This window comes from Trichomycterus rosablanca, chromosome 8, assembly GCF_030014385.1.
Source record: "Trichomycterus rosablanca isolate fTriRos1 chromosome 8, fTriRos1.hap1, whole genome shotgun sequence".
NCBI classification, from domain to species: Eukaryota; Metazoa; Chordata; class Actinopteri; order Siluriformes; family Trichomycteridae; genus Trichomycterus; species Trichomycterus rosablanca.
The window spans coordinates 2,172,613-2,199,891 of NC_085995.1; the positions used below are offsets into that span (position 1 = coordinate 2,172,613).

General features: G+C 41.5%; 2 protein-coding genes across 2 annotated transcripts; one reads left to right on the forward strand and one right to left on the reverse strand.

The window, feature by feature from the left end:
• The first annotated feature begins 561 nt into the window (after positions 1-561).
• On the forward strand, positions 562-18,262 carry znf185 (zinc finger protein 185 with LIM domain). Its single transcript, XM_063000938.1, has 26 exons — positions 562-581; positions 687-767; positions 905-985; positions 1,968-2,021; positions 2,113-2,160; positions 2,280-2,372; positions 2,998-3,090; positions 3,251-3,349; positions 5,614-5,679; positions 6,046-6,105; positions 6,918-7,001; positions 7,950-8,024; positions 8,259-8,333; positions 9,298-9,360; positions 10,029-10,112; positions 10,208-10,276; positions 11,619-11,669; positions 11,771-11,806; positions 12,633-12,677; positions 12,927-12,989; positions 14,417-14,452; positions 15,604-15,675; positions 15,767-15,844; positions 16,630-16,686; positions 16,918-17,023; positions 17,904-18,262. Exons 1-26 carry the CDS (start codon positions 562-564, stop codon positions 18,000-18,002), a joined length of 1,788 nt encoding a protein of 595 aa, XP_062857008.1. The 3' UTR covers positions 18,003-18,262.
• A 3,589-nt stretch (positions 18,263-21,851) lies between these two features.
• fut11 (fucosyltransferase 11 (alpha (1,3) fucosyltransferase)) lies at positions 21,852-26,205 on the reverse strand. The gene is made up of 3 exons (XM_063000341.1): positions 25,506-26,205; positions 23,553-24,175; positions 21,852-22,725 (listed from the first exon to the last, which is right to left on the reverse strand). Exons 1-3 carry the CDS (start codon positions 26,187-26,189, stop codon positions 22,584-22,586), a joined length of 1,449 nt encoding a protein of 482 aa, XP_062856411.1. The 5' UTR covers positions 26,190-26,205; the 3' UTR covers positions 21,852-22,583.
• Between the last annotated feature and the right edge of the window lie 1,074 nt (positions 26,206-27,279).

A 27,279-nucleotide genomic window follows, 5' to 3' on the forward strand; every position in this document is an offset into this window, starting at 1 on the left:
TATAACTTTGTGGCTTGAACTGCTACATTCCTGTTGACTGTAGTTGGTGATTCCTGTGTTCGTATAAGTCAGGTTGTCACAGTTGTCTCCTGCCAGAGTAAAAAAAAACAACCAATCTGTCTCCTAATGCTGAAAGAAAACCATTATTTCCATGATTTCATAGCAGCTGAGACATTGGTGATGTTGCCCACAGTCAAACAGGCAGCTGCTGTGATTCTGTGCCAACATCAGCACTTGAAAGCTTATTTAGGAAATGTGGATGGTACTACAAAGGACTGATCCCATCAACTGGGTTAAACACAATCAGTTTTGTAAAGTAGAGTCAATGATCCAACCAGAGTCATGCCAAGAATTGGTTGATGGTTAAAAATGCCTGGTCAAAGTGAACAAATAAACTATGTGGGACATGTAACCATATATTAGATGTGCTGTGTGTATATTTTTGACCCAGCAGGAGTATATTCTTCAATCATTCTGTCATAAAGAACTGTTGCAGAACTTAATTTTAATAATATGTCACTTAGAAGTGTATGTTTCTTAATACAATAAGCATTTGGCCTCATGTGGTCCGATTTGCAAGAGTACATAAAGGGCTTTGGCAAGAACTAAAAGGTCTGGGCACATTGGTTATCTATCTTTTGTGCTCCGTGTTGTTAGTAAATAGTGTCCATGTTATTTGTTCTCAGAGCTCCTTACACTGTTCGTCAAAGTGTAGAGAAGACAGATCAGTCTGATCCGGCGGTCACTGCAGATGAACAGGAGAAAAGGTAAGAAGATTTGCCTACCATTTATTCAGCTTCTGTTTTTTTTTTTTTTAACATCTTTCTTCAATAATTATATTCCTCTGATTAAAATAAAGCCTGAACCCTGCTGGTCATATTTAACATGCGTGTGTGTGTTTTAGGACGGAGGCTGCAAGTAAAGTCCTGAAGAGCTCAGCAGGAAAACAGAGATCATACGTGTTCTCAGCTGCAAAGAAATATGAGTACGTTCAGGTTCACCTATCACAAAGGGAGTTCCTTTTATATGAAATTAAGTCCTCTTATATGAAATTAGGTCCTCGGTCTCCTTCTAAAGCTTAAAATCGTAAAACAGCATTAGATTAATCATTTATGTCCTTTACAAATTGCAGTGTGCCAACCTGTGTTGCATTATTGCCACATTTGGTGGAGAGTACATAATATGGTGAAATGCATGTGAGCACCCCTCTTATCAAGTTCAGGTGTACTGTACCATCCAAAACCATTGCTACTACGTGTATAAATCACTCACTCACTCACTCTCTTAACCGCTTATCCAATTAGGGTCACAGGGGGGGTGCTGGGGCCTATCCCAGCTTTTCAATGGGTGCGAGGCACACAGTAACACCCTGGATGGGGCGCCAGTCCATTGCAGGGCAGACACACACACACACACACACACATACACCCATTCACCTTTAGGGTAATTCAGTGTCTACAATGAGCCTGACTGCATGTTTTTGGACTGTGCGGGGAAACCGACGCAGACACAGGGAGAACATGCAAACTACACACAGAAAGGACCTAGGGATTGAACCGAGGACCTTTTTGCTATGAGGCGACAGTGCTACCCACCGAGCCTCCGTGCCGCCCGGTGTTTAAATAATTTATATAAAATTATATCATAAACTTCTACTGTTTTGGGAAAGTAAATAGTGTAGACATGTTTTGTAACCAGCATAACTATAATTTACCCTAATAAACACTTTTGGAATGAATGAAAGTATTGTAAACCAGACCTACCCATCCACCATCAGTTCTGAACCTGCATTTTTCACTAAATAGACACACACACACTAATATACACACAATGCCCATAGTTATGGAATGGGGTGTCCACATAGTTTTATAAAGGCATTTTGTCAGTGTATTGTACATATTTATGTGATTTTTCACTGGGGGTCTTTACTTTTTTGTTAATGTGTCAATATTCTTAAATCTTTTTAGTTCGACTTCAGAGAACCCAGAAAGTTCACCGCCCAAGTCTTTTGTTGCCAAAAGGTATGAAGTATTTTGTGCAGTCATAATCACATGGCTAATAAACATGGTGTGCTTTGGGATTAATGATATTCCTTTATTTGTGTGTGTGTAGGGTAGTTATTAGTGACGATGAAGACAACCTGCCACCTCTGAAAGAAAGGTAGTACAGGCTGCAACAATTAATGCAACTTTATTGAACCAAATCTTAATTAATCTAAGTAATTGTAACAATCATGTGGAGAATCTGTGCTGTACATAACTGTCTGTGTTCACCTGCAGCCTGGAGATGAGCGTAGATGAACCGGCAGCTTCAGTCAAAAAGTCTGTCTCATCAAAGACTCAAGTCAAACCACAGCCCGCACCTAAACAGAGGTTTGTTACGTCTGTGGTATTAGATTAAGGATTTAAATATGCAGTAAATTGCTATGTTTGCCTATGTGAAGCGGTAGAAATTGTTTATAGGGTAAAACGGGCTCACCTGCTATAGAGATTGGCAGGGGGTTCAGGTCACAGAATCATACCCACCTGCCATGCCATTATAGCTTAATAGATGTGCAGATGACAGACAGTGGCATTTTCTTTAATCAGGCAGTTGCTATGCTTCATTAGCATTAATTCGCCCTTTATTTAGCATAAAAAGGCCCTTTATGTACTAGCTTTGTTGGCCATCTCGCCGCAGGCTCGCTGTATGGATTTGTGCTTAGCCCAAATGTGCTAATATGCTAATAAGCATTCTGTGATCTATTTTCTGAGGAGCTCAGTCTGTTCGAAGGCAGTAAAACCTTTTTGGAGCCGTACAGATGGATCCACACATTGTTACCCCTACATGCAAACACTACTAATACATCAGTGACCATCAGCGACACTCATTATTAGTTGTGGCTCATTATTAGCACACTTACTTGATACTTAACCAACAAATAGCATCTGAGAGCTAATTATATTTACCACAGTTGTCTGTTCTTTATTTTATTTAGTTTTAATTTCTCTGTTTTAGTATCTATGAGCCGATTGCTGCAGCCACTATTGTTGCTCCTGTTGCTACTCTAAAGCAAACGTCTACAACACCTGACACCACTCCAAAACCAAGGTGAATAATATTTACCTCGCATTAGAGCTGATTTCACATTTTACTGAAACCAGTCATGGAGCTAGAATTATTGTTATAGATCTGCTATTCATGACTGGATATAATAAGTTAGAACATGGATGTGTCACACTTATTGGAATGCTGTGTGGTTTTTTTGTAGTGCCACCATACCGGTCGCGCCACCTCTACCAACAGCAAAGGAAGTCCCACCTACAGCACCTGTAATCAAACCTAAACCAGAGGCCACGCCTAAACCAAGGTTCATTACATTTATATTATTTAAGATATGCAATTGTATAAAGTTATGCAAACATTTTAATACACTTTACTCATAGCTTATGATGATTACAATAGTATAGACACTCATTTAAAAGTTCACACACATTAGTGAGGGACATGTACAGTAACTTTTCTGAGACTAAATGATTAAAAGTTATACTTTCAGTGACTTTATACTCTAAAATAAGAGCTTTAAAACAGGTCTGCTATAAATTACAAGCTGATGGAACACAGATGTAACTCCCCACAGTCATGCTTTACATCTATATGGAGAAATAAATCAGCCCTTTAAAACTCATCTAAAGTTTAGTGCTTATTTTGTGGGTTTGTGGTTTGTGGTCAGATGGAAAAAACATTGTTTAGGGCATTTAAACCACATTTAAATAACAATGTACCTACTGTCCACCATGGACATAGTAATATTATGCTTGAGGGCTGTATGACTGCCAGTAGAACTCAAGTGGACAAAAAAAGAAGGACAAACATTGCTAATCACGTGGATGAAAAAAATAGTAATAATGGAGCTTCTTTTTTGTTCAGCTTGCTTGACTGTGTGCAGTGTTATCCACATTTTATTTATTAGATTCTAATTAATTGCAGACCTGTTTCTCAGTGGTCAAGATCTGACTGTCTCGACAAACCTACTAATTACATAGAAGGATAGTTCGGGTTTTCTTGTACTGCTCTTAAACTAGCCCTATTTATATGGACATAAAGAAGCCATTAGTAACAGTCAAAGGATCAAGGAATCAGAAAACCATGCCATGCCTTATAATTAGGAGGAGTCTCCACGTATTTTTGGCCTACATCATTAGTAATCATAAACACTAAGATTATTTATTCTACAGCACGGAAAAATAGCAAAAGATCTGATCATCAGTGATGTTAAGAGCATAATCTCAATGACGAATGTTATTCATGACTGGATATAATAAGTCAGAACATGGATGTGTCACACTTATTGGAATGCTGTGTGTTTTTGTTTAGTGCCACCATACCGGTCGCTCCACCTCTACCGACAGCAAAGGAAGTCCCACCTACAGCACCTGTAATCAAACCTAAACCAGAGGCCACGCCTAAAACAAGGTTCATTACATTTATATTATGTGAATACATTATTATTATTAACTAGGAAGTGGTTGCTTGATTACATTTTTCCAGCTAAGAACCATCTTTTCAGTAAAAATAAGTTCTGTTTACATTAGAGGTCCTCTGCCCCTCCCAACACACACAGCCAGTCGTGTTTGTGTAGTTACCTGGCTGGACAATAGAACAGCTGAGATTCAAACTCTGGGTCTCAGCCATGGTGGATTAGCACATTAGATTGCTGCACCACCTCAGAACCTCTACCAAGATGTTTAATGATTTAAAATGACACGATTACAAGTTGAGACACTTTAACAAAACCCATATTAATTAAGGATGTAATTGTTAACATGTCAGTGATAGCAGTTATGCAAACACAGTGAATGCCTGAGTGAATGTTTACTGTACACTAGTATACTACAGAGATATACATAGAGAGATCTTTTGGATTTTCTTGTTGACTGTGGCAAGAGACCACAATTCCTTGTTCTTTTTAATGGGTGCTCTCAAACTAGCCCTATTTATATGGGCACAAAGAAGTCATTAGTAACAGTCAATAAATCAAGGAATCAGAAAATCATGCCATGCCTAATAATTAGGAGGAGTCTTCAAATTTTTTGGCCTACCACCGCAATCATAGATCCTAAGATTATAGGATACTAGTGTATCTACTTGTGGTTTTATAAAGTACTTTTAACCTCACCTAAATTCAAAGTGTAACTTACTACTTACCTGTTGTCACAAATCATGTTCAGAGAAAAGAAAGAAAATGTATTTATTCTGTACATTATTATGTTGTTTTTCTGTAGGTATGGGATCGGCTCCATTGTTAAAGTGGTTTACATGCTTAATAGAACAATCCTTACTTCATTTTTCAAAATATACTTGTACTTTTATACTTTATACAAATAAACTAGATGCCACATATATAAATTGAGCTTAAAATATTGTCTTTTTTGAGTAGATAGAGTTTTTTTTAATATCACAGCTGTACCACATTGTGTGTAGAATGTAGTGCTGATAGGCTAAGTGCTAATCTACTAAGAGATGCTAAGCTAATTAAAGATACACACTAATCGTTTTAAAGCAGAAGAATACAGACATAAATCCCCTCTGAGGCTTTTCTTATCTTGTGTGTTGGTGTTTTTGTTTATTCAGTGTTAAACCAAAGCCAGAGGAGAACAGCCGGCTGAATGACGATGATCTGCTGGGTTTGAATGAAAGGTCAGTAAGATGCTCACGGTATTTAAAGTATAATGAACTAATGCCCACTTTTTATAGACTGTCACTACTTTTATTTGCTTAATTTGCAAATACATTAAATATTTCTTTACAACATTAATGCTTTTTTGCCATACAGATAAAGTACTGTACTATTAGCATACATGAGCCCGGTGCCAACAGAGGGCACCAGAGCTCTGCCAATGGTGGAGATGCTTTTTGTACGTCTGTATTTAAAGGCAAACTGCTGCTGATGCTGATCTGAAGTGGGCACTTTGCTGTGCAGTGTGTGATCATGAGCATGCATTTTGTATTCCATTCACACATAAGTAATGCACATACACATCTCTTCTCCTTTCATCTGTGCAGCACTTCACAGAAATCGGTGGACCCCGTGCCCTCGGGTTCAGACCTAATAGAAACTGGCAGGTGAGAGAATACCCACTGTTCACTGCTCGGCACTGACCCAGTACACTCAGGAAATGCATTTTAAAGCATAATATACTGTTTTCGCATTGCCCTATATATTAGATATACATTATATTCCCAAGGGTACTTGGACACCGTTTTATGTCAAACCACACCACACCAACTCACCCTCTCGCAGCTCTAACAACCCACACTTCTCTGGGAATACAACATCTTGGAGTGTGTCTGAGGGGATTTACGCCCATTAAGTACAAAGAACATTGGTGAAAACCAGGCACTCATGTTGGATCAGATGGGATGACTTGTAATCAACATACCAAATCACCCCACATGAGTTCAGTGGCTTTTAATGAATAAATATGTTACACTAAGATGGCACTCTGGTGGCACAGTGGTAAATTACACTAGCCCACTACTACTGGGATCCAAGGTTTGAATCCCCAATGGTGCTATTGACTGGTCTGGCTTGGCTATGTCTGAGGTGGCTGAGGTTACGTGATAAATTTGCGTCCTGTCCTGGGTGTGTTACTGCATTTCACCAGGTGATTTTGGGAAACCAGACCCACTGTGACCCTGACGAGGATAAAACTGTTGTCTATCCGTAGCTGCAAACCTCAGAATTCAACTTACTAAATTAAACCATCACATAAGACAAACATATTTAATTAACAAGTACATAAACACCAAAGCATTTTGTTTTTAGTTTACCTTACCATATCTTTACCATATAACATTCAAATGGCACCTATGTAAACATCCAGCTGTGTAATCCAGATGCTATAGGATTTATGTTTGTATTTTTTTTTTTAAAGCTTTCTTCCCAAGGGTAAGAAGACCAAAGCATCACTGGACCTGCTTGCGGTGGACGTCATCCCCATCGACACCAGCACTGACAAGTAAACTTTTGATTTGTTTAAGAATGACGACATAGCACGGTGGTTAATTCAGTACTTTATTATATGCGTAGTCAAATTAAATAGCGTTAAATTAGTTCATGCCAATTTACTCAGTGTAGTCAGGTCAAATTTATTTGTATAGGGCTTTTTACAACAACCACTGTCTCAAAGCAGCTTTACATTGTAGAGCAAGCTGAGGGCAACAGTTGGTGGCAAAGAAAAACTCCTACATTTACAAGGAGGAACCAAACTCAACAGGGACCTTCATCCTCCTTGGTTGACCTGGAGGTTAATAAACAATAATGTCAATGTCATAAATGCCTACATAATGTATTGTTAGTGAGCAACCAAGCTATGAATCACTCAAAGTAAAGTAAATATTCCTGAACACAAAACAACAACACTTCTCAAACATTTTACATGAAAGCAGGGAGAGATTTTGACTGAAAAACTGATTTGAAAAAGTGTTGTGGACTGCGAAGAAAAGCTAACATCTGACTTCCATTTTTCCACCACAAACCATAAAAGAAGAACGATAGAAGTACCGCACTTTACTGCTACCCTCAGGTCTCCCGTTCTTGTCATTGATCGGATCAGCGTGCTTGAAAGAGGCACAAATTCAAGCTCACAGATACCTGTGAATGGCTGGCGTCACATGCTGGATAGAAAAGACAGGTATCCCCTACATCCAAAGACCAAAGCCAACCAGCTTGCAGCATCTTTGCAGCATAATCCATGCAGTAGTTTAGAACCTCTGGACGTCAGGGCAAATGTTCTTCTGTTTTATCGAGAGCTAAGATCATAGATGTAATGAAATATCCGGCCATAAATAAAAAAAAATAGAGCTGATTGTATGATAAGTGTTGTGAAATTAAGAATTGTAGACCAAAATAATTGCAAAAACATGCTGCTGGTTTACTAATTTGATGCTTCATTCTTGCTACACAGACTAATCTCTGGTAGAAGAACTACCACAGTGGAGACAACGAAAACTGTGGTGCAGACAAAGAAGGAGGTGAAAAGGTACAGTGACACTTATGATTATAACATTAAATCAGATGGAAACATTTACAGTTACAAGCCTTTCCGAAACAATTTATTTTAATAATTAATTTATTTTACAAATATGATAGCAATATGTGTGGCTGAAACACTGGAATAATTAGGAAGGCTGTCCACATACTTTTGTTCATATTATGCACTATAAAAATATCAAACTGTGTGATGATCTGAACGTTTGATTGGTTCTTTTTTCAGCTCTTCGTCCTCATTAGTGAAGACAGGCACTTCTCAAGACCTGCTGACATTTGATGACAATCCCACTCAAAACAAGTGAGTTTTCCTCCTGTAAAAGCACCTTTATGAAACACTTTTACTGGCCTTTTATAATCTCAGTAAAACTCAGTAAAACCTGTTTAGGAATGTAGTTTAAAGTTTAAGGTGTTGGAGTAAACAGTTTAGGGGGAAGTAAAAATAGCTGTAAACTATAAAAATACCGAGTTGGTGCTGCTTGTGGTGTTCATGCCGGATGGAGAGCTCATTATTATACACTGAGGACTCGCATATATCAGTTTAGTACTAAATTCGCAAAACACAGCAAAAAAAAAATACAGAACACAAGCACAGCTCATCTGATATTAAATCTAACTTTTCTAAAACGTATCAAAAAAACAAACTCATCAATTAATCAATCAATAAATCACAGCCCCACCACGACCACAGCACTATTATCACATGCTGATGTTTTGATAACTCCACAAACAGTAATAACAGGCATATAAAATCAATTACTTCTAACCTCGTGACATCAGCTTGTGAAAGACCATTTACAAGGCAGCATGAAGCAGGGACTATAAAGACGTGGTTTGAGAGTGGAGCCTGTTTTAGCTGCGAAAGTGGGACACTACCTAAAGCCCATGGTTTTAAAATGGAATTTCTAACATCCCATGAACTGAAGGTTCAAGAAGGTAAATTCATCTTAGATTTTCAGTAAACGCATGCCAAAATGTAAGACGTCAGTACGTATTTGGACTCGGGGGTTAGAGCACTGAATTATTAATAGGAAGGTTAAAGGTTCAAGTACCATAAGGGAGAGATGTTTTTATAGGTATATTAAGCAACTAAAAGCAAAAAACAAAACGACAGTATATGTAGGTACTGATATTAATACTTGTACATTCAAGAATTATGAAATATACTGTATATTTTGTTCTATTCTCTTAGAGGTTAATTTGTTCCAACATATGCACATTAAAAAATATTGAAATATTACATTTTCTCTGTCTTCCTGAATCAGCAAAGACAAAACACAAAGCAAGATGGAGACGACCAAAACAACTTGGACGACAGAGACCAAGAGGTACAGCAACACTTTTATACACTGGATTTACATTTTTATTAGTTTAGATATTGTTTTAAATAGGGTTTTAAACTCGGTTAATAAATAGTGAGTTGATTTTGATGTCAAGGTCTATAGAGATGATGTATGATTACAGGAAAGGCAGGAAACATGTTGGACAGGTTGCCAGTTCATCACAGAGCACACACACACACACACACACACACATATTCAGGGCAATTTGTAGTAGCTAAAATTGGCCCGGACTGCATGGCTTTGGACTTGTGGGAGAAAACCGGAGCGCCCGGAGAAAACCCACGCAGACGCAGAAAGGACCCAGGGAATTGAACCCAGGCCCAAGCTCTACCCACTGTGTCACTGTGCCGCCTATGATTATGCTTGGCCCCTATTCATTATATGTTTAACTTGTGTGTAGTCAGATCTGATCATAAACTTGAATACACAAATATAACTAGTATGTTTGTTATTCATCACTTTTATCTACATGTAAAATCAACAGGTAAGAGTGGATAGAGAAAATAAATAAAGAAATAAATTCAGGGCCACCCTAAAATGTATTTCTGCATTTTCAGTTTGAGGTCACAGGTTTAACAAACTATTGATATGTAGTTTATTTTTTATTATTTGAGAATGCCAATGTCTGAATTTCTAATCTGTTCTTCCCTCAGCTCTCTGCCCTCATCCAAAAAGACAAGTACATCTCGGGACCTGCTGGCATTTGATGCCATTCCAATCGACACCAACACAGACAAGTGAGTTGTCATACACAAGATAAAACTGATTAATATTAAAATATGATGTTATATGCTGTATTTTTATCACACATTCTGTTTTACCTTTATTACAGACTGAGCCAGGACAAAAAGAGAAGCACCACAGAGACGACAACAACCACCAGGGTGACGACGAAGAAGAGGTACAGTGACCCTTTCCTTCAATCAGGATTTAATTATTAGGTTTCAGTAGCTGAAGTAAAGCAGGGGTGTAAAAATGCACCCCAGGGACCAAAATTGGCCCATAATCTAGTCTGAAATGGCCTGGTGGGATTTGTAATTTGAAAGTAGTAGTAGAAACAACTGAGGCTCCCGTATGTAGGGCAGTTGTAGCCTATCGGTTAAGTTACTGGACTAGTAAGTAGAAGGTCGCTGGTTCAAACCTTACCAGTGCCAGGTTGCCACTGTTGGGCCCTTGAGCAAGGCCCTTAACCCTCAGTTGCTTAGACTGTAAGTCGCTTTGGATAAAAGCGTCTACTACATGCCGTAAATGTAGGGGGCACCATCTGGTCCTCATACCAAACTTGGCACAATTTTTTTTATGTCGGATGCCCATCCTGACGCAACCCTCCTATTTCTACTGACAAGTTAGGGTTATCCCATCCACCCCCTTCCTCCTCGGACATAATCCAATCATGTCCATGCAGACGCCCGATGGGTTGATAGCACAGCTGAGATTTGAACCCTGGATAGATGGTGCATTTCATATTGTTTACTATCAAATGAGCTAAATAATATTTCCTATTATATTTCAGAGCAATTTATGTTCAGTGACACACAGTTTAAAATAAAATAATATAATAATGCTTTACCATGATTCGATCCTGGTCAGGGTCGTGGTGGGTCTAGTTCATTGGGTGAAAAACCAGAGCACCTGGAGAAAACCCAGGTGAACATGTGTAGAACATGCAAACTCCACACAGAAAGGCCAGGGACTTGAACCCAGGTCCTTCTTAGTGAGGCAACAGCGCTACCCATTGAGCCAATGTGTCGCCCCTTAGTAATACAGGATATTTTTAATTAGAGTTGCACTTAAAACAGGGAGGTTAAGACAGGTTAAACACAATTTGGATCACATTTGTATTAAAACAGTTATGTCTGTTACCATTTAGCTTTATAGTACTCTAATTTTAGGTTATTATCGCTGTTTGTTGGTGGTGATTTTGGTCAAAATGTTTAAATCTCACCTAAACCCTAATCATGTCTTAGGGTTCTTGCAAAGCATCAGTTCAGATTTCCAATAAAATGCAGATATTAGATTATTATTGGGTATGAAGCAGGATCAGGACCCCCTCTAATTATACAACACTGTAATACAACAACTAGTTTACTAAAGGCAGCACAAACCAGTGTCACGACCCCCGATCAGGAACAGAAAAGCCTGCGTGAAACAGATTACCAATCACATCAGAATGAAATCTGCATGTACCAGTGTGTATTCTCTCCTCTCAGAGTGAATTCAGTGTGAAATTGTGTTTTTTTCAGCTCCGCTGATCCGTTCGATCCGATTCCAGCGGCAGCCGAGACTACAAAGAGGTAATAATTCGGGCTTAAACGCGACATATGCGATCACCTGTGTGCACATTACATTTATTACAGACCCAACACCTTTTCTTCTCTTTTCTGTTCCTCTGCAGTCCAGTAGAGCTCTTCGATCCTCTCCTGTCTGATAGGTAAGTGTACAAAGAAAACAGCTGCTTCATTCTGAGCTGGGTCGCGGTGGGTCCAGAGAAACCCAGAAGCACTAAATAGAAACAGAAATACACAGGAGCAAGAGGAGCAATTTTAAACAGCCAGTTCACCTCCTCAATGTTTTGGGAGGAAACCGGAATGCTTGAACTGGACATGATCCTCTCGGACAGTGACCTGAGGGAGGGAATTGAACCGTGACCACTGTGCCGTGTGGATTAATTATTTATTTAATTAATTTCAATCACTATTCGGAACACATTTCTAATTATATTCAATGGGCGCAAGGCACACAGTAACACCCTGGACGGGGTGCACACACATACACACACCCATTCACCTATAGGGCAATTCAGTGTCTCCAGTTAACCTGACTGCATGTTTTTGGACTGTGGGAGGAAACCGGAGCTCCCGGAGGAAACCCACACAGACACGGGGAGAACATGCAAACTCCGCACAGAAAATACCCGGGCCGCCCCACCTGGGGATCGAACCCAGGACCTTCTTGCTGTGAGGCGACAGTGCTACCCACCCAATTATGAAATCTTTTTAAATGTGCAAGAATAGCCATTGCAAATGCCTCTTTTAAGTATATACTTCTATTTACTAGACGTTCTAGCAGGGTAGAAATGTAACTTACAGACCTACTGTAGTAAATAATCTAATAAACTTCCGAAACTGCTAGTTAGAAGCAGCGTTCACATACTATTGATTATATGATTAGTTTACGATACGCATTAGCACATTTCTAAGAGAGTTCTGTATAAATGATGCAGTCTGACGTTTGACCTTTGCTGTGTTTTTTTCCAGCAAAAAGGACCAGCAGTCGACCGTCTCAGTCACGTTCGAGCAGAAGTGAGTCATATCCTCTTCCCCACATTCCTCCTCTGTCACAATACAATAATCACATTACACATAATCGATCTGCAGGCTCTACCCAGCGACCTAGACCTAATTACGCTGCCAAAACAAAAGATCCATGCTAGTGTGTAGCGAACAGCCAGCCTGACATTTCTGTAGTAGAATCGTTTAGAGTTTAAGAGACATTTCTAGTGGCTCTTTAGTGAATTCATACTAAAAATGTACGACATTTTTATTTCTTAGATCGTCTACGAGCAGCTCACCATGGTCCAAATGGGCAATACCTACTATGGATACGGAGGAAAGGTAAACTTCATTTCATTTCATTCATTGTCTGTTTTACCACCACTTTATCCTGGTCGGTGTCACAGTGGGTCAGTTTTATTGGGCACAAGTGAAAAAACCCTGAACAGTTTGCCAGTCCATCACTGGGCACACACACACACACAAACAATTTTAGTAGCTCCAATTAGTAATTAATCTGACACAGGGAGAACATGCAAACTCCACACAGAAAGGACCGGTGAATCAAACTCGGGCCCTTCTTGCTGTGAGATGACAGCCCTACCCACTGCACCAACGTGCCGCCTCATTTATTTTGTCAGACACTATAAGTGCACCTGTAATGCACCAGAAGTCATGTGGAAAACTGCAGCATGGACTATTTTTAGTTAAATTGCACATGTAAGAATGATTTTAATGAAAGTACATTGTGCTCTTATTAGAGTAAATTTGCTAATTTATACCATTAGCTTTTTTCCCCCGCTATGTTCATTTTCTGAAGAATAGGCATTCAATTTACTTTAGCTGTAGTTCATCAACCCGAGTACTACTTGCAATGTGTCGAAGAGTTGAGAAATGGCTGTGAAATGTTAAACACGGTCAACCTTACAGCCGGAAAAAAGCACTTCAGTCATAAATCTGTATTATGCATGTATGTATATATACTGTATACTTATACATCCACTCAGTTCCTTTATATCACGTGTCAAACTCAAGGCCCGCGGGCCAAATCCGGCCGGCCATGTCATTTTATGTGGCCCACAAAGACGTACGATTGTCTTAAAATACACCGTAAAATTGTGCATAAACTGCATCTCCCACAATGCATGCCGATTTTGTGACCCGCAAAGTGACCGCATCCCACCACTAGATGACCGTGTTTCACATCGGTGTTTAACTGATGAGGTTTTCCAACAAGTGACGCTGAGAAATATTTACAAATAATCCCAAAATGTCCAAGAAAAGAAAATTGAAAATTGAAGCAGAAGGAGGAAATTTAATGAAAGATGAGAAAGTGAAAACAAGTGTGTGCTTGGAGAAGAGAATGCGGTACGTCTCTTGTGTTATGAGGCCGTGTCTGTGGTAAAGAAGAACAATATAAATGTAGATATACGTTATAAATATACAGAATAAATTTAGAATTTTGACACCAAACACAGAGTTTAGCCTCCAAGAAAAACAACAAATTGTCCAAGACTTAAAAGGCAGACTGCAATCACATCAGGATACGTTACAATCGGCCCTTTGAGGGCCACCATAATGCTGACGTGGCCCTCGGTGAAAATGAGTTTGACACCCCTGCTTTATATTTAATATTAATTTTTTATAAAACAATACGCAATAATAAAATAATAAGCAAATCTATCAGAAGCACAAGTTTCTGTACTGTTTCATAAACACTATATCAATTATTTACACTGAACTCATGTGTGGTTTGTGTTTTGTTACAGCGAGCCAGCGGTTCCAGACCCACAACCACTGGATACGTAAGTGTACTTCCCTTCTGTTAAAACACACTCACGCACTCACTTACTCTCTTAACCGCTTATCCAATCAGGGTCGTGGGGGGTGCTGGAGCCTATCCCAGCTTTTCAATGGGCACAAGGCACACAGTAACACCCTGGACAGGGCGCCAGTCCATCGCAGGGCAGACACACACACACACCTATCCACCTATAGGGCAATTCAGTGTCTCCAATGAACCTGACTGCATGTTTTTTGGACTGTGGGAGGAAACCGGAGCTCCCGGAGGAAACCCACGCAGACACGGGGAGAACATGCAAACTCAGCACAGAAAGGACCCGGATGGCCCCGCCTGGGGATCAAACCCAGGACCTTCTCGCTGTGAGGGGACAGTGCTACCCACCGAGCCACCGTGCCGCCCGCTGTTAAAACATAACCACTGAAATCCAAAGCATGAAATCTGAAATTCATTTTACACTAATTGGTTTGTCAATGTCTGGGTCACTGTGACTCTGCACTGTGGACATGGGTCAGCTGATTGCAGGACAAAACACACTGATCTGATCACTCACTCATAACTGTGGGCAGTTAAGTGAAGCTACACTGGCACCCAGGTCCCAAGCTGCACCACAGTGCCACCTTCTGACATTGGATGTCACCCCAAGTCTTTATGTGCATTCATTCCCTAAAATGGAGCTCTGAATATAGATGAATGAGAGAAACTGAAGGACAGCAAGGTGTTTTCCTCCCACCAGTCCAAAGACATGCAGTCAGGTTTACTGGACCTACTGGAAATTGTCCTAAATGTGAGTGTGTGTGCCCTGTGATGGACTGGTGACCTGTCCGGTGTATTTCCTACTCAATAAATCATACCCACAGCATTAATTACATCTTGGGTCAATCAGTGCACAATGGACACGTATGCATAGCAAGTATTTGGTCACAGCAGGCTGGTCAATTTGTTGTGATGGTAGAAAAGTCCAGACGTCACGACGAGCACAGTCTATTAAATAATGCATTTCTGTTGGTGGCAAATGGACAATAAGGTAAAGTGAGGACAGAACCTCATGCACATCTCTATCATGGTCACATTTGTGTTTAGTGTCTCTAGTTTTCATGTAATGTGGAGAAAAATACTTCAATTCAATATTGTTTCCTTCTCATTTGTACACAGAACTTACACATATACCAGCAAAACAGTGTACAGCAACAACAGCCCCCCAGAGCCCGAATTTGACTCCAGAAAGTATGTATGCACACATACATCAGAGCTTTATGCTCATTAATTAAAGTTTGTGTTAATATATTTTGCATTTTGCATTTTTCTTCCCTCTCAGGAGTGTGGTTTACGTCAAATCGTACGTGAACATGTCTGAGCCGCCCAGTTACAGCAGCAGCCGCTACAACAACTCAAGGTATGGATTAAACTTCTATTGTATTTACATTTATGATAAATATTGTCTACATCCACCCTTTCTTATCTGTGAGGATTCTTCTGATATCAGGGATAACCAAAAGTATGTGGACACCAGGTCACACTTTATTACAGCACCACTATGTATATATACAACCAACTGCACACAGACCTGCACATAAAACTGCACACAGAACTGCACAGAGACATGCACATACAACTAAGTGCACACAGAACTGCACAGAGACATGTACACACAACTAAGTGCACACAGAACTGCACAGAGACATGTACACACAACTAACTGCACACAGAACTGCACACTAAACTGCACAGAGAACTGCACAGATACATGCACATACAACTAACTGCACAGAGAAGTAAACAGAGGCATGCACATACAACTGACTGCACACAGGACTGCACAGACATGCATAAACAACTAACTGCACACAGAGACATGCATATACAACTAACTGCACAGAGAACTGCGCAGAGAAGTAAACAGAGGCATTCACATACAACTAACTGCACACAGAACTGCACAGAGAACTGCAGAGCGAGGTAAACAGAGAAGTGCGTTTACAACTGCACACATAACTGCACACACCAGTATACAGAAGTGAACACAGAGCTGCACACAGAGCTGCACTAATGAGGAAAACCCGGAGCTGTTGTCGTGTTTTTTTTATTATGTTTATTTACACCGCCGGTGCAGTGAGGCGAGTGTTATAATGTACTTATCATGTCTGTAAAATTCCAATCTGTGTGTGTTTTCTCCCACAGCGACTTTGATTTCGTGACCTCCAGCACCTCCAGCTACGCGTACAGCAGCCCCCCCAGGTAATATAAACAACGCTGGGCTAATTAACGCTAGTGCGAGTCCCAGAGCACGGTGTTAGAAAGGTTATTACACAGCTGTAGATAATGACTCTGAAGAGGAAGGATTCTGGGTCATTTCTGGAAGGGCAAATTCTGCTCAGCAGCAATGAAACAAACAGCAGCACAGCCAGTAATGAGCTATAAAAACGAGCTGTTATAATCGCTTATGTTTTTCCGCTGTTCTTGCTTTAGCGCGGAGGTTATGTCCAACTGCACGTACTGCGGCAAACTCGTGGGAAGCGACTCCAAGATCACCATCGACCATCTCAACATCTCCTGTCATCCCGAGTGCTTCAAGGTACATCCTGCTTTATACAGCGGCTTTAGTTATGATTTAAATCATTTCCATTTTACAACCTGGGTGGAACAAAAAATACAAATACAGCTGCTCTTCTGAGGAGGCTTTCACAAGACTTTGAAGTATGTCTGTGGGAATTTGTCCCTGTTCAGTCAAATGAGCATTTGTATATTTAAAATGAGCTGTTTTCATGTCTTTATGGAGCTTGCTTTGTGCACAGGGGCACAGTCATGCTGGAACAGGAACGGGCCTTCCCTAAACTGTTGATGCAAAGCTGCTTTACCTTATACAGCTCATTTTTACACCTGCTGTACCTTAAACCCTAATACTTTTGTCCATATAGTGTGAGTGATTAACATTGTATGGACAGTGGTAGCCTAGTGGGTAGAGCTTTCTCTGCAGTGCTGAGAATGATCCACCACCTAAATAATACCTGCTCTGTGGGGGTCCTGTGGGGGTCCTGACCATTGAAGAACAGCATGAAAGGGGGCTAACAAAACATGTAGAGAAACAGATGGACTACAGTCAGTAATTGTAGAACTAGAAAGTGCTTCTATGTAAGTGGTAAGTGGAGCTGATACAAAGGACAGTGAGTGTGGAAACAAGGAGGTGGTTTTAATGTTATGGCTGATCTGTGTAAACACAACAAGAAAAACAACAAACTGTCCAAGAATTAAAAGGCAGACTGCAATCACAGCAGGATACGTTACAATCGGTCCTTTGAGGGCCACCAAATGCAGATGTTGCTTTATATAATCAATACATAACGATTTATCCTGCAGCTCTATTGAAGAACGAGGTAAAACGAGGCAGCGCTGATTGAACCACTCTTGCTAGACTGAGGCTTAATCTCATTTTCCCTCCTCTCTTTCTCCCGCAGTGTGGTATCTGCAGCAAGCCGATGGGTGATTTTATCCACAGCATGTTCCTGCACCGCGGGACGGTCCATTGTGAGAGCTGCTACGAGAACGTCTTTTAAGATCCGATTTCTGGACTGATTATTCCTCCTGCATGACTCTGTAAAAAGTCTTGTGTCATTTTAAGTCTAACGTTGTGTTTTTTTATCTGAACAGAAAGTGCTCGTGCTAATTAAATTCTTCTGCGTTTCGCATGTGCTCTCATACTTTGCTGTACAAATTGTCTGATTAGATGGAGCTGTGGTTCTGAGTACCGCTGGTGTACCACCTTGGACAATTTGCTGCTGTGGGCACTGATTATATGGCCAAAAGTATTCGGACACCTGACCACGAGCTTGTCAGCCTATCCTAGCTTTCCAATGGGCACAGGGCACACAGTAACACCCAGGACGGGGCGCCAGTCCATCGCAGGGCAGACACACATACACCCATACACCCATTCACCTATAGGACAATTTAGTGTCTCCAATGAACCTGACTGCATGTTTTTTGGACTGTGGGAGGAAACCGGAGCTCCTGGAGGAAACCCACGCAGACACGGGAAGAACATGCAAACTCCACACAGAAAGGACCCGGACCGCCCCGCCTGGGGATCGAACCCAGGACCTTCTTGCTGTGAGGCGACAGTGCTACCCACCGAGCCACCGTGCCGCCCTGTCAGACGTCCTATTAAAAACAAACGTTATTAAAATCGAGTTACCTTGGTATTCCATGTGATCGTTTCAGCTTCTGAGAAGGCTTCTCACAAGACTGTGGGAATTTGTGCCCATTCAGTCAAAAATGCATTGTAGTTAGGTGTGTCCCAATACTTTTGTCCATATAGTATATACAGTGTATCACAAAAGTGAGTACACCCCTCACATTTCTGCAGATATTTAAGTATATCTTTTCATGGGACAACACTGACAAAATGACACTTTGACACAATGAAAAGTAGTCTGTGTGCAGCTTATATAACAGTGTAAATTTATTCTTCCCTCAAAATAACTCAATATACAGCCATTAATGTCTAAACCACCGGCAACAAAAGTGAGTACACCCCTTAGTGAAAGTTCCTGAAGTGTCAATATTTTGTGTGGCCACCATTATTTCCCAGAACTGCCTTAACTCTCCTGGGCATGGAGTTTACCAGAGCTTCACAGGTTGCCACTGGAATGCTTTTCCACTCCTCCATGACGACATCACGGAGCTGGCGGATATTCGAGACTTTGCGCTCCTCCACCTTCCGCTTGAGGATGCCCCAAAGATGTTCTATTGGGTTTAGGTCTGGAGACATGCTTGGCCAGTCCATCACCTTTACCCTCAGCCTCTTCAATAAAGCAGTGGTCGTCTTAGAGGTGTGTTTGGGGTCATTATCATGCTGGAACACTGCCCTGCGACCCAGTTTCCGGAGGGAGGGATCATGCTCTGCTTCAGTATTTCACAGTACATATTGGAGTTCATGTGTCCCTCAATGAAATGTAACTCCCCAACACCTGCTGCACTCATGCAGCCCCAGACCATGGCATTCCCACCACCATGCTTGACTGTAGGCATGACACACTTATCTTTGTACTCCTCACCTGATTGCCGCCACACATGCTTGAGACCATCTGAACCAAACAAATTAATCTTGGTCTCATCAGACCATAGGACATGGTTCCAGTAATCCATGTCCTTTGTTGACATGTCTTCAGCAAACTGTTTGCGGGCTTTCTTGTGTAGACTTCAGAAGAGGCTTCCTTCTGGGGTGACAGCCATGCAGACCAATTTGATGTAGTGTGCGGCGTATGGTCTGAGCACTGACAGGCTGACCCCCCACCTTTTCAATCTCTGCAGCAATGCTGACAGCACTCCTGCGCCTATCTTTCAAAGACAGCAGTTGGATGTGACGCTGAGCACGTGCACTCAGCTTCTTTGGACGACCAACGCGAGGTCTTTTCTGAGTGGACCCTGCTCTTTTAAAACGCTGGATGATCTTGGCCACTGTGCTGCAGCTCAGTTTCAGGGTGTTGGCAATCATCTTGTAGCCTTGGCCATCTTCATGTAGCGCAACAATTCGTCTTTTAAGATCCTCAGAGAGTTCTTTGCCATGAGGTGCCATGTTGGAACTTTCAGTGACCAGTATGAGAGAGTGTGAGAGCTGTACTACTAAATTGAACACACCTGCTCCCTATGCACACCTGAGACCTAGTAACACTAACAAATCACATGACATTTTGGAGGGGAAATGACCAGCAGTGCTCAATTTGGACATTTAGGGGTGTAGTCTCTTAGGGGTGTACTCACTTTTGTTGCCGGTGGTTTAGACATTAATGGCTGTATATTGAGTTATTTTGAGGAAAGAATAAATTTACACTGTTATATAAGCTGCACACAGACTACTTTTCATTGTGTCAAAGTGTCATTTTGTCAGTGTTGTCCCATGAAAAGATATACTTAAATATCTGCAGAAATGTGAGGGGTGTACTCACTTTTGTGATACACTGTACATACATACATATATACCTGACTTGTATTATAAAACACGAGCTGTATTTCTATTTGAATAATGTAGAGTGTGTTTAGCATTAAGTAATACCCATCGGTTACCCATCCACTACCCATCCACTTGGAACTACTGTATGCCAGGCAGACGTACAGCTCTGACAGGGTGTTAAATTTACTCCTGGGCATCAGATACTTAATCACAACTAGAGTACGTTTAGATTAGCCAGTCCACCTTCTGCATGCTTTGATGGAAACTTAGATGGATCCCTGCACCCGTTTTGGCTGTGTGGCATTAACTGTCCTAGTTGCGCCAACTATGCCAGCTATTATTGTGACATCTAGTTTTAGAGGTGCATGAAGTAAAACATTCTTGTCCTACAGCAGTAGTTTATAGAGATGAATAGGAGTCTGCCATGTTAGCGGTTGTGAGCAGTAAAGGTGGGGGTGGATTAAAGGCCCATGTTGGAGTGTCTGTAATATGGATGTAAACAAGCCAGTTCGGACCAGTTATATTTCAAAACAGGTTCTTATTAACACAGGTCTTACAATAATATGATTAAAGCATATAAAAGTGTATTAAAGGTCTAATAGTACGAGAAACAAAATACTGACCAGTGCAGAGTTGGCATTTACTCGCACCCGGTCCAAAAACCAGTATGTATATGTGTTGCTGTTAGATGATTTTTAGGTACTGGGAGGTTTTAATGGTCTAAAAAAAGCACTGATTTGAGGTTCCCCCTTTAGCTTTAGGTTGACATTTTACCTGGGTTTTACTTTTCTAGCATCTTAATACTTATGTTACGAATTAACGTGTCTTTCGGCACAATTTATTTACTTTTGAAGCTGAGTATGTTTCTAAATACTGTGAACACACTTATGGTGGTGAAATACCGGCTGTATTTCTTTCCCTTTCATTTACTGCATCAACCAGACAGCAAATAAAGTTTAACGTGTAAAGCACTTTCATTTGTCATTGTTTTCTTTTAGAAATACTACAAAATACTTTACAGAAGTAAAAAGGACATAAATATAAAGAAATGGGGTTTGTATGACGGTGTATTAGAGCCACTGGTGTATTTTAATTTAATTTCAATTTTATTCTCCTAATCATTATGAATTTATTCTCCTAATTTCAATTTTATTTTCCTAATAATTTTATTCTCGTAATCATTTCAATTTTATTTTCATAATAATTTTATTCTGGTAATCATTTTAATTTTATTTTCCTAATAATTTTAATTTTATTCTCGTAATCATTTCAATTTTTATTTTCCTAATAATTGTAATTTTATTCTCATAATCATTTTAATGTTATTTTACTAATCATTTCAAGTTTATTTTCCTAATAATTGTAATTTTATTCTTGTAAACATTTTCATTTTATTTTCCTAATATTTTTTATTTCATTTTCCTATTAATTTAAATTTTATTTTCCTAATAATTTTAATTTTATTTTCCTAATAATTTTATTTTATTCTCCTAACCATTTCTAATTTATTCTCGTAATCATTATGAATTCATTCTCCTAATTTCAATTTTATTCTTGTAATCATTTTGTCTTTATTCTTGAGATTAAAACTCAGTTTTTTTTGACAGCAGCTCTTATACACTATTGTAGGTTTGTAAATGAAATGTACACACATGCATATTTAAAATGCTAGAAATACCAGCACGTAAGAGAAAAATCTATATTTGAACAGCAGATTTTGTTTAAATGTCAGCTAGAGCTTCCTGACAAATGAATGATTTATAAACCACTGTTCAGTACAGCTGCACTGATAAACACATCTGGATGCTATTTACATGCAGACCTTAAATAAGATTGTATTTTATAATACTGCAAACAATAGAACAAGTCATTCACTGTGCAAACATATAAAATATAAAGTGGATTCACTTTTACAGGATTTTGGTTCTGTTTGATCCCACGCAGCCTTGATTATGCATCCAAGTCAATCCTTTTTTTGCTTTCAGACTTTCTGTTTCTGTGTTATTTCTGTAGTTACACATGGAGTTTTATTTTTAATTTGGATTTATGACTAGACTGCGAGAGTTTTGTAGTGCGCACTGCGGTTCAGTGCCGTCAGCCGGTGGCTCCGTCCGGTCCAAATGCAGCGGATCAACCAAAGTTTGTCCTTCATGTGAAAATTCTTCTCCTAAAAAAACCTCTCGTGTTATTGACCTCTCCTCACGGCCATTCTGTGCATGTGGTGCCAGAGCCGTCCAGGGTCAGACTCGTTATGGGCTATCAGTGACACCAGACCTCCCGCCTGGTCCAGACTCTGCCAGTAGTCCTGCGGCCATGTCTGCAACCAGCTGAACACAAAAACAAACGCGGTTAAGGTTAAACAGCTAATATGCTCTACATGACGTGCCATACTTACCGGGCACTGTATTAGGTACACCTAATGAACCTGACATTTAGCTAATATACTTTATCCAAAGTGACTTACGACTAAGACTCTATACATTGCAAGCAATTGAGGGTTAGGAGCCTTGCTCGAGGGCCCAACAGTGACGAGCTGGCAGATGTGGGGCTTGAACCAGTGACCTTCCGAGTACTAGTCCCGTACCTTAACCATTGAGCTACTCCTGACCCATACAGTTTGCACAATTGAGATATAAGGGCCTTGTTTAGGGGCAACTTGGCGGTGGGGCTTGATCTAGCAACCTTCTGATTACTGGTTCACTGACCTACCACACAGATGAATTTATGGCTATACAATTACTGACTGTATCACAACCAGCACCTCATTTATTATTCAAATGCGACACCCATAGAACCCCCCGCTGATCAGGTGTTATTTAATATATATATTTAATACATTTAATATGTTATATAATATCATTCATTCATTCACTGTCTGTTTAGCCATCGTGGTCAGGGTCACAGTGGGTCTGATTCACTAGGCGAATGGCAGGAAACATCCCAGATGGGTCGCCAGTCCATCACAGGACACACACACACACACACACACTTTCTATGGACTTGTGGGAGGAAACTGGGACACCAGGAGGACAGAAGGGAACAGAACCCAGACCCTTCTTGTTGTAAGGCAACAGTGCTACCCACCGCATCACCATAATAGACAGTGGTTGACGATGAGGACCACACCCAAACCCCCAGGACCCGTGTTACTTACCTATCATTGGGATCGATCTCCTCTACAGTCCCAAAGCCAGGACTGGGAAGCGGGCATCCCATGTGTGCGTTATCGGCCATTTTCGGTCGAGGTGCCGGGTACGTCTCAGGGTCGCGCTTGTGCATTTTCGCCGCGGTCAGTCGCTCGTTCTCTCGATCGCACACGTAACACTCGAAGCCATTCAGGTAGTTGGGTTTGCTCATGTCGTTCACGCCCCACTCTCTGTCCCGAAGACCCTCCAGCAGGCGCAGGTTGGTGACCCTGCTGGGCGTTTTGTACTTTAAGTACCGCGAATATTCGGCGTCGTTTTCATCCAGAGACTTGACGAATTCGGCCAGTTCCTGCGGAGAGGCGAAATCCTGGACCAGAACGGCCGAGCGGTCGTTCGGGAGCCAGTCGGAGACGGAGGACGAGCCCCTGTAGATGGGAACGCAGCCCTGGTGCATGGGCCTCCACAGCTTCTCCGTCATGTAGTCGGGGCACAGGCCGTTCTCGAAGGCGAGGTGGAACTTGTAGCGGGATACGAAGCTCATGAAGCGGGGATCCTCGCCAGTCGCCGTGCTGGTGTCCTCCAGGTATTCGGGTAGGGCCTTGTTGTTGAGACACTTCCCGTACGAGTCCACCTGAAAAACAGAAACAACTAATCTATCTACATACAAGTGACAAATAAAAGGAAAAACCCTAATAAATCTGCAAAGATCTAAATTGAGTTCAAGTGTATGATATGCACTATACACCCACCATGCATAACATTATGACCACCGACAGAAGGCAAGCCAGGCACTGACAGGAGGCTGTGTGATGCTTTGGGCAGTGTTCTGCTGGTAAACCTTGGGTCCTGCCATCCATATGGATGTTACTTTGACACGTAGCACCTACCTAAGCGTTGTTGCAGACCATGTTCACCCTTTCATGGAGACGCTGTTCCCTGATGGCTGTGGCCTCCTTCAGCAGGATGATGGCTGGGGAACGGTTTGAGGAGCACAACAGCGAGTTTGAGGTGTTGACTTGGCCTCCAAACTCCCCAGATCTCGATCCAATCGAGCATCTGTGGGACGTGCTGGACAAACAAGTCCGATCCATGGAGGCCCCACCAAGATGCTGCCAGATACCACAGCACACCTTCAGGGGTCTAGTGGAGTCCATGCCTCGATGGGTCAGCAAAAGGGAACCAACACAATGTTAGGAAGGTGGTCATAATGTTATGCCTGATCGGTGTATGACCAAAAGTATTTGGACACATTTACATTTACTTTATCCAAAGCGACTTACAATTGAGACTGTATACATTGCAAGAAATTGAGGGTTAAGGGCCTTGCTCAAGGGCCCAACAGATGTGGGGCTTGAACCAGCAACCTTCCAATTACTAGTCCCGTACCTTAACCACTGAGCTCAAAAACTAATGGTATTAAAATAGAGTGAACTCTATGTGATCTATTTATCTAGAACAACAGCCATTTGAAGGATTACGTATGTGGGAATTTGTGCCCATTCAGTCAACAGAGCATCTACAGTATATGACTGGGCACTGTTGATGTTCCGGTTCATTCCAAAACTGTTGAGTGGAGTTTCTTTAACCTGAGCTTTCCTTAATGGCTTTATAGAGCTTAGTCATGCTGGGACAGGAAAGGGCCTTCCCTAAACTGTTGCTGCAAAGCTAGAAGCATATAATTTCCTTTATTTTATTGATTTATTTCACCTGTTAGCAACTGTTGTGGCTGAAACACATGAATTCAAAGGTTAGAAGGGGTGTCCCAATACTTTCATCCATATAGTTTAGTTAATGAGACATAATGAGACAATAAGATATTTCCATCCTGATGGGAGTGGTCTTTTTTAGGATACCAATTCGCAGTGCACAAGTACTAATAGAAATGACGTGAATCATCTGCTCTGGTTTTCCAAGTTACCAATTTTTATGGCCATACAGTAAATTTAAATGTAATAAACTACCTGGATGTACTTCATGAGCTCTCGGATGAAGCGGTCCCGGTCGGAGGGCACGTCGCAGTGAGACTGCATGTACAGCACCGGGGCCAGACCGCTCTTCCTCCAGCGGTTCTTCTCCTCCAGAGAGACAGACGGAGGCTGGAGCAGGTACTCGAGAGTGGGGAGCCACTGCAGCGTGAGCGGGTAGTCCGACCCCCTGCGGAAAGTAGCTGTGTAGTTAAACAGGCGGATCCCGGGCCCATGAGACAGCAGATAGTTGTTCATGGGCGACTCCTCGTGGAAGAGCGCCCACGTCTGGTGGGGCAGGCGGGGCAGCGGTGCCTCGTACGCGCGGAAATCCGTGCCGTAGAAGATGATCGACGGCGTGCGCCGTTGCAGTTGGACTTTTCGGTTCCGGGTCACCAGGCAGCTCGAGCGGGCACAGTCTATACGCTCGGTGTCTCCGGGGAAATGTGGAAACAGGTTGGCGCTCCACCACAGAAGGATGGGCAGCTCCTTGTTGCTGCGGGTGTCCTTGTTGCCCGGCCCCCGGTAGGTGCTCACGCTCACGAACTCCATGTCGGTGAGGGCACTCTGGGGCTGGAACGCACCCCGCTCATCAAAGTCTGTCGGCTCTTGACACATGCATGATAGCAAACACAGCTGGAGGAGCCAGAAGAAAAGTGCAAGCCCAGATGCTGCACCCATCTACAGAGGAAACAAAGTCACTGGAGTAGTGAATTCAATTTATCAGCTCCACTTACCATATAGAAGCACTTCGTAGTTCTACAATTACTGACTGTAGTCCATCTGTTTCTCTGCATGCTTTGTTACCCCCTTTCACCCTGTTCTTCAATGGTCAGGACCCCCACAGGACCACCACAGAGCAGGTATTATTTAGGTGGTGGATGATTCTCAGCACTGCAGTGACACTGACATGGTGCTGGTGTGTTAGTGTGTGTTGTGCTGGTATGAGTGGATCAGACACAGCAGCGCTGCTGGAGTTTTTAAACACCGTGTCCACTCACTGTCCACTCTCTTAGACGCTCCTACCTAGTCGGTCCACCTTGTAGATGTAAAGTCAGAGACGATCGCTCATCTATTGCTGCTGTTTGAGTCGGTCATCTTCTAGACCTTCATCATTGGGCACAGGACGCTGCCCACGGGGCGCTGTGGGCTGGATATTTTTGATTGGTGGACTATTCTCAGTCCAGCAGTGACAGTGAGGTGTTTAAAAACTCCAGCAGTGCTGCTGTGTCTGATCCAGTCATACCAGCACAACACACACTAACACACCACCACCATGTCAGTGTCACTGCAGTGCTGAGAATCATCCACCACCTAAATAATACCTGCTCTGTGGGGGTCCTGACCATTGAAGAACAGGGTGAAAGGGGGCTAACAAAGCATGCAGAGAAACAGATGGACTACAGTCAGTAATTGTAGAACTACAAAGTGCTTCTATATGGTAAGTAGAGCTGATAAAATGGACAGTGAGTGTAGAAACATGGAGGTGGTTTTAATGTTATGGTTGATCGGTGTACAAGGAATTTCTCTTGGCTTTTCTCTTCTCTTTCTTGCCTTTCGTCCAATGAATCAGACCCACTGGGACCATGACCAGGATAAAAAAGATGGTAAAATAGACCATTAATGAATGAATGAATTCCTAATGACAATTCTTAAACAGTCCAGTGAGTCCTGACAATTTAATGAAGTTGTGAGTCTTCTTTTTTATTATTATATGTTTAGAAAACATAAATATAAAGTGTATAAATATAAATAATAATAACATTTGCAG

Coding starts and splice junctions, on each gene's coding strand:
- znf185 (XM_063000938.1), top strand. CDS start 562: ATGTGGTCCGATTTGCAAGA. Junction 12,990..14,416: donor ACTATGGATACGGAGGAAAG/GTAAACTTCATT, acceptor GTTTTGTTACAG/CGAGCCAGCGGTTCCAGACC. Junction 15,676..15,766: donor CCCGAATTTGACTCCAGAAA/GTATGTATGCAC, acceptor CTTCCCTCTCAG/GAGTGTGGTTTACGTCAAAT.
- fut11 (XM_063000341.1), bottom strand. CDS start 26,189: ATGGGTGCAGCATCTGGGCTTGCACTTTTCTTCTGGCTCCTCCAGCTG. Junction 24,176..25,505: donor AGCTCATGAAGTACATCCAG/GTAGTTTATTAC, acceptor TCTGTTTTTCAG/GTGGACTCGTACGGGAAGTG. Junction 22,726..23,552: donor GAGATCGATCCCAATGATAG/GTAAGTAACACG, acceptor TTTTGTGTTCAG/CTGGTTGCAGACATGGCCGC.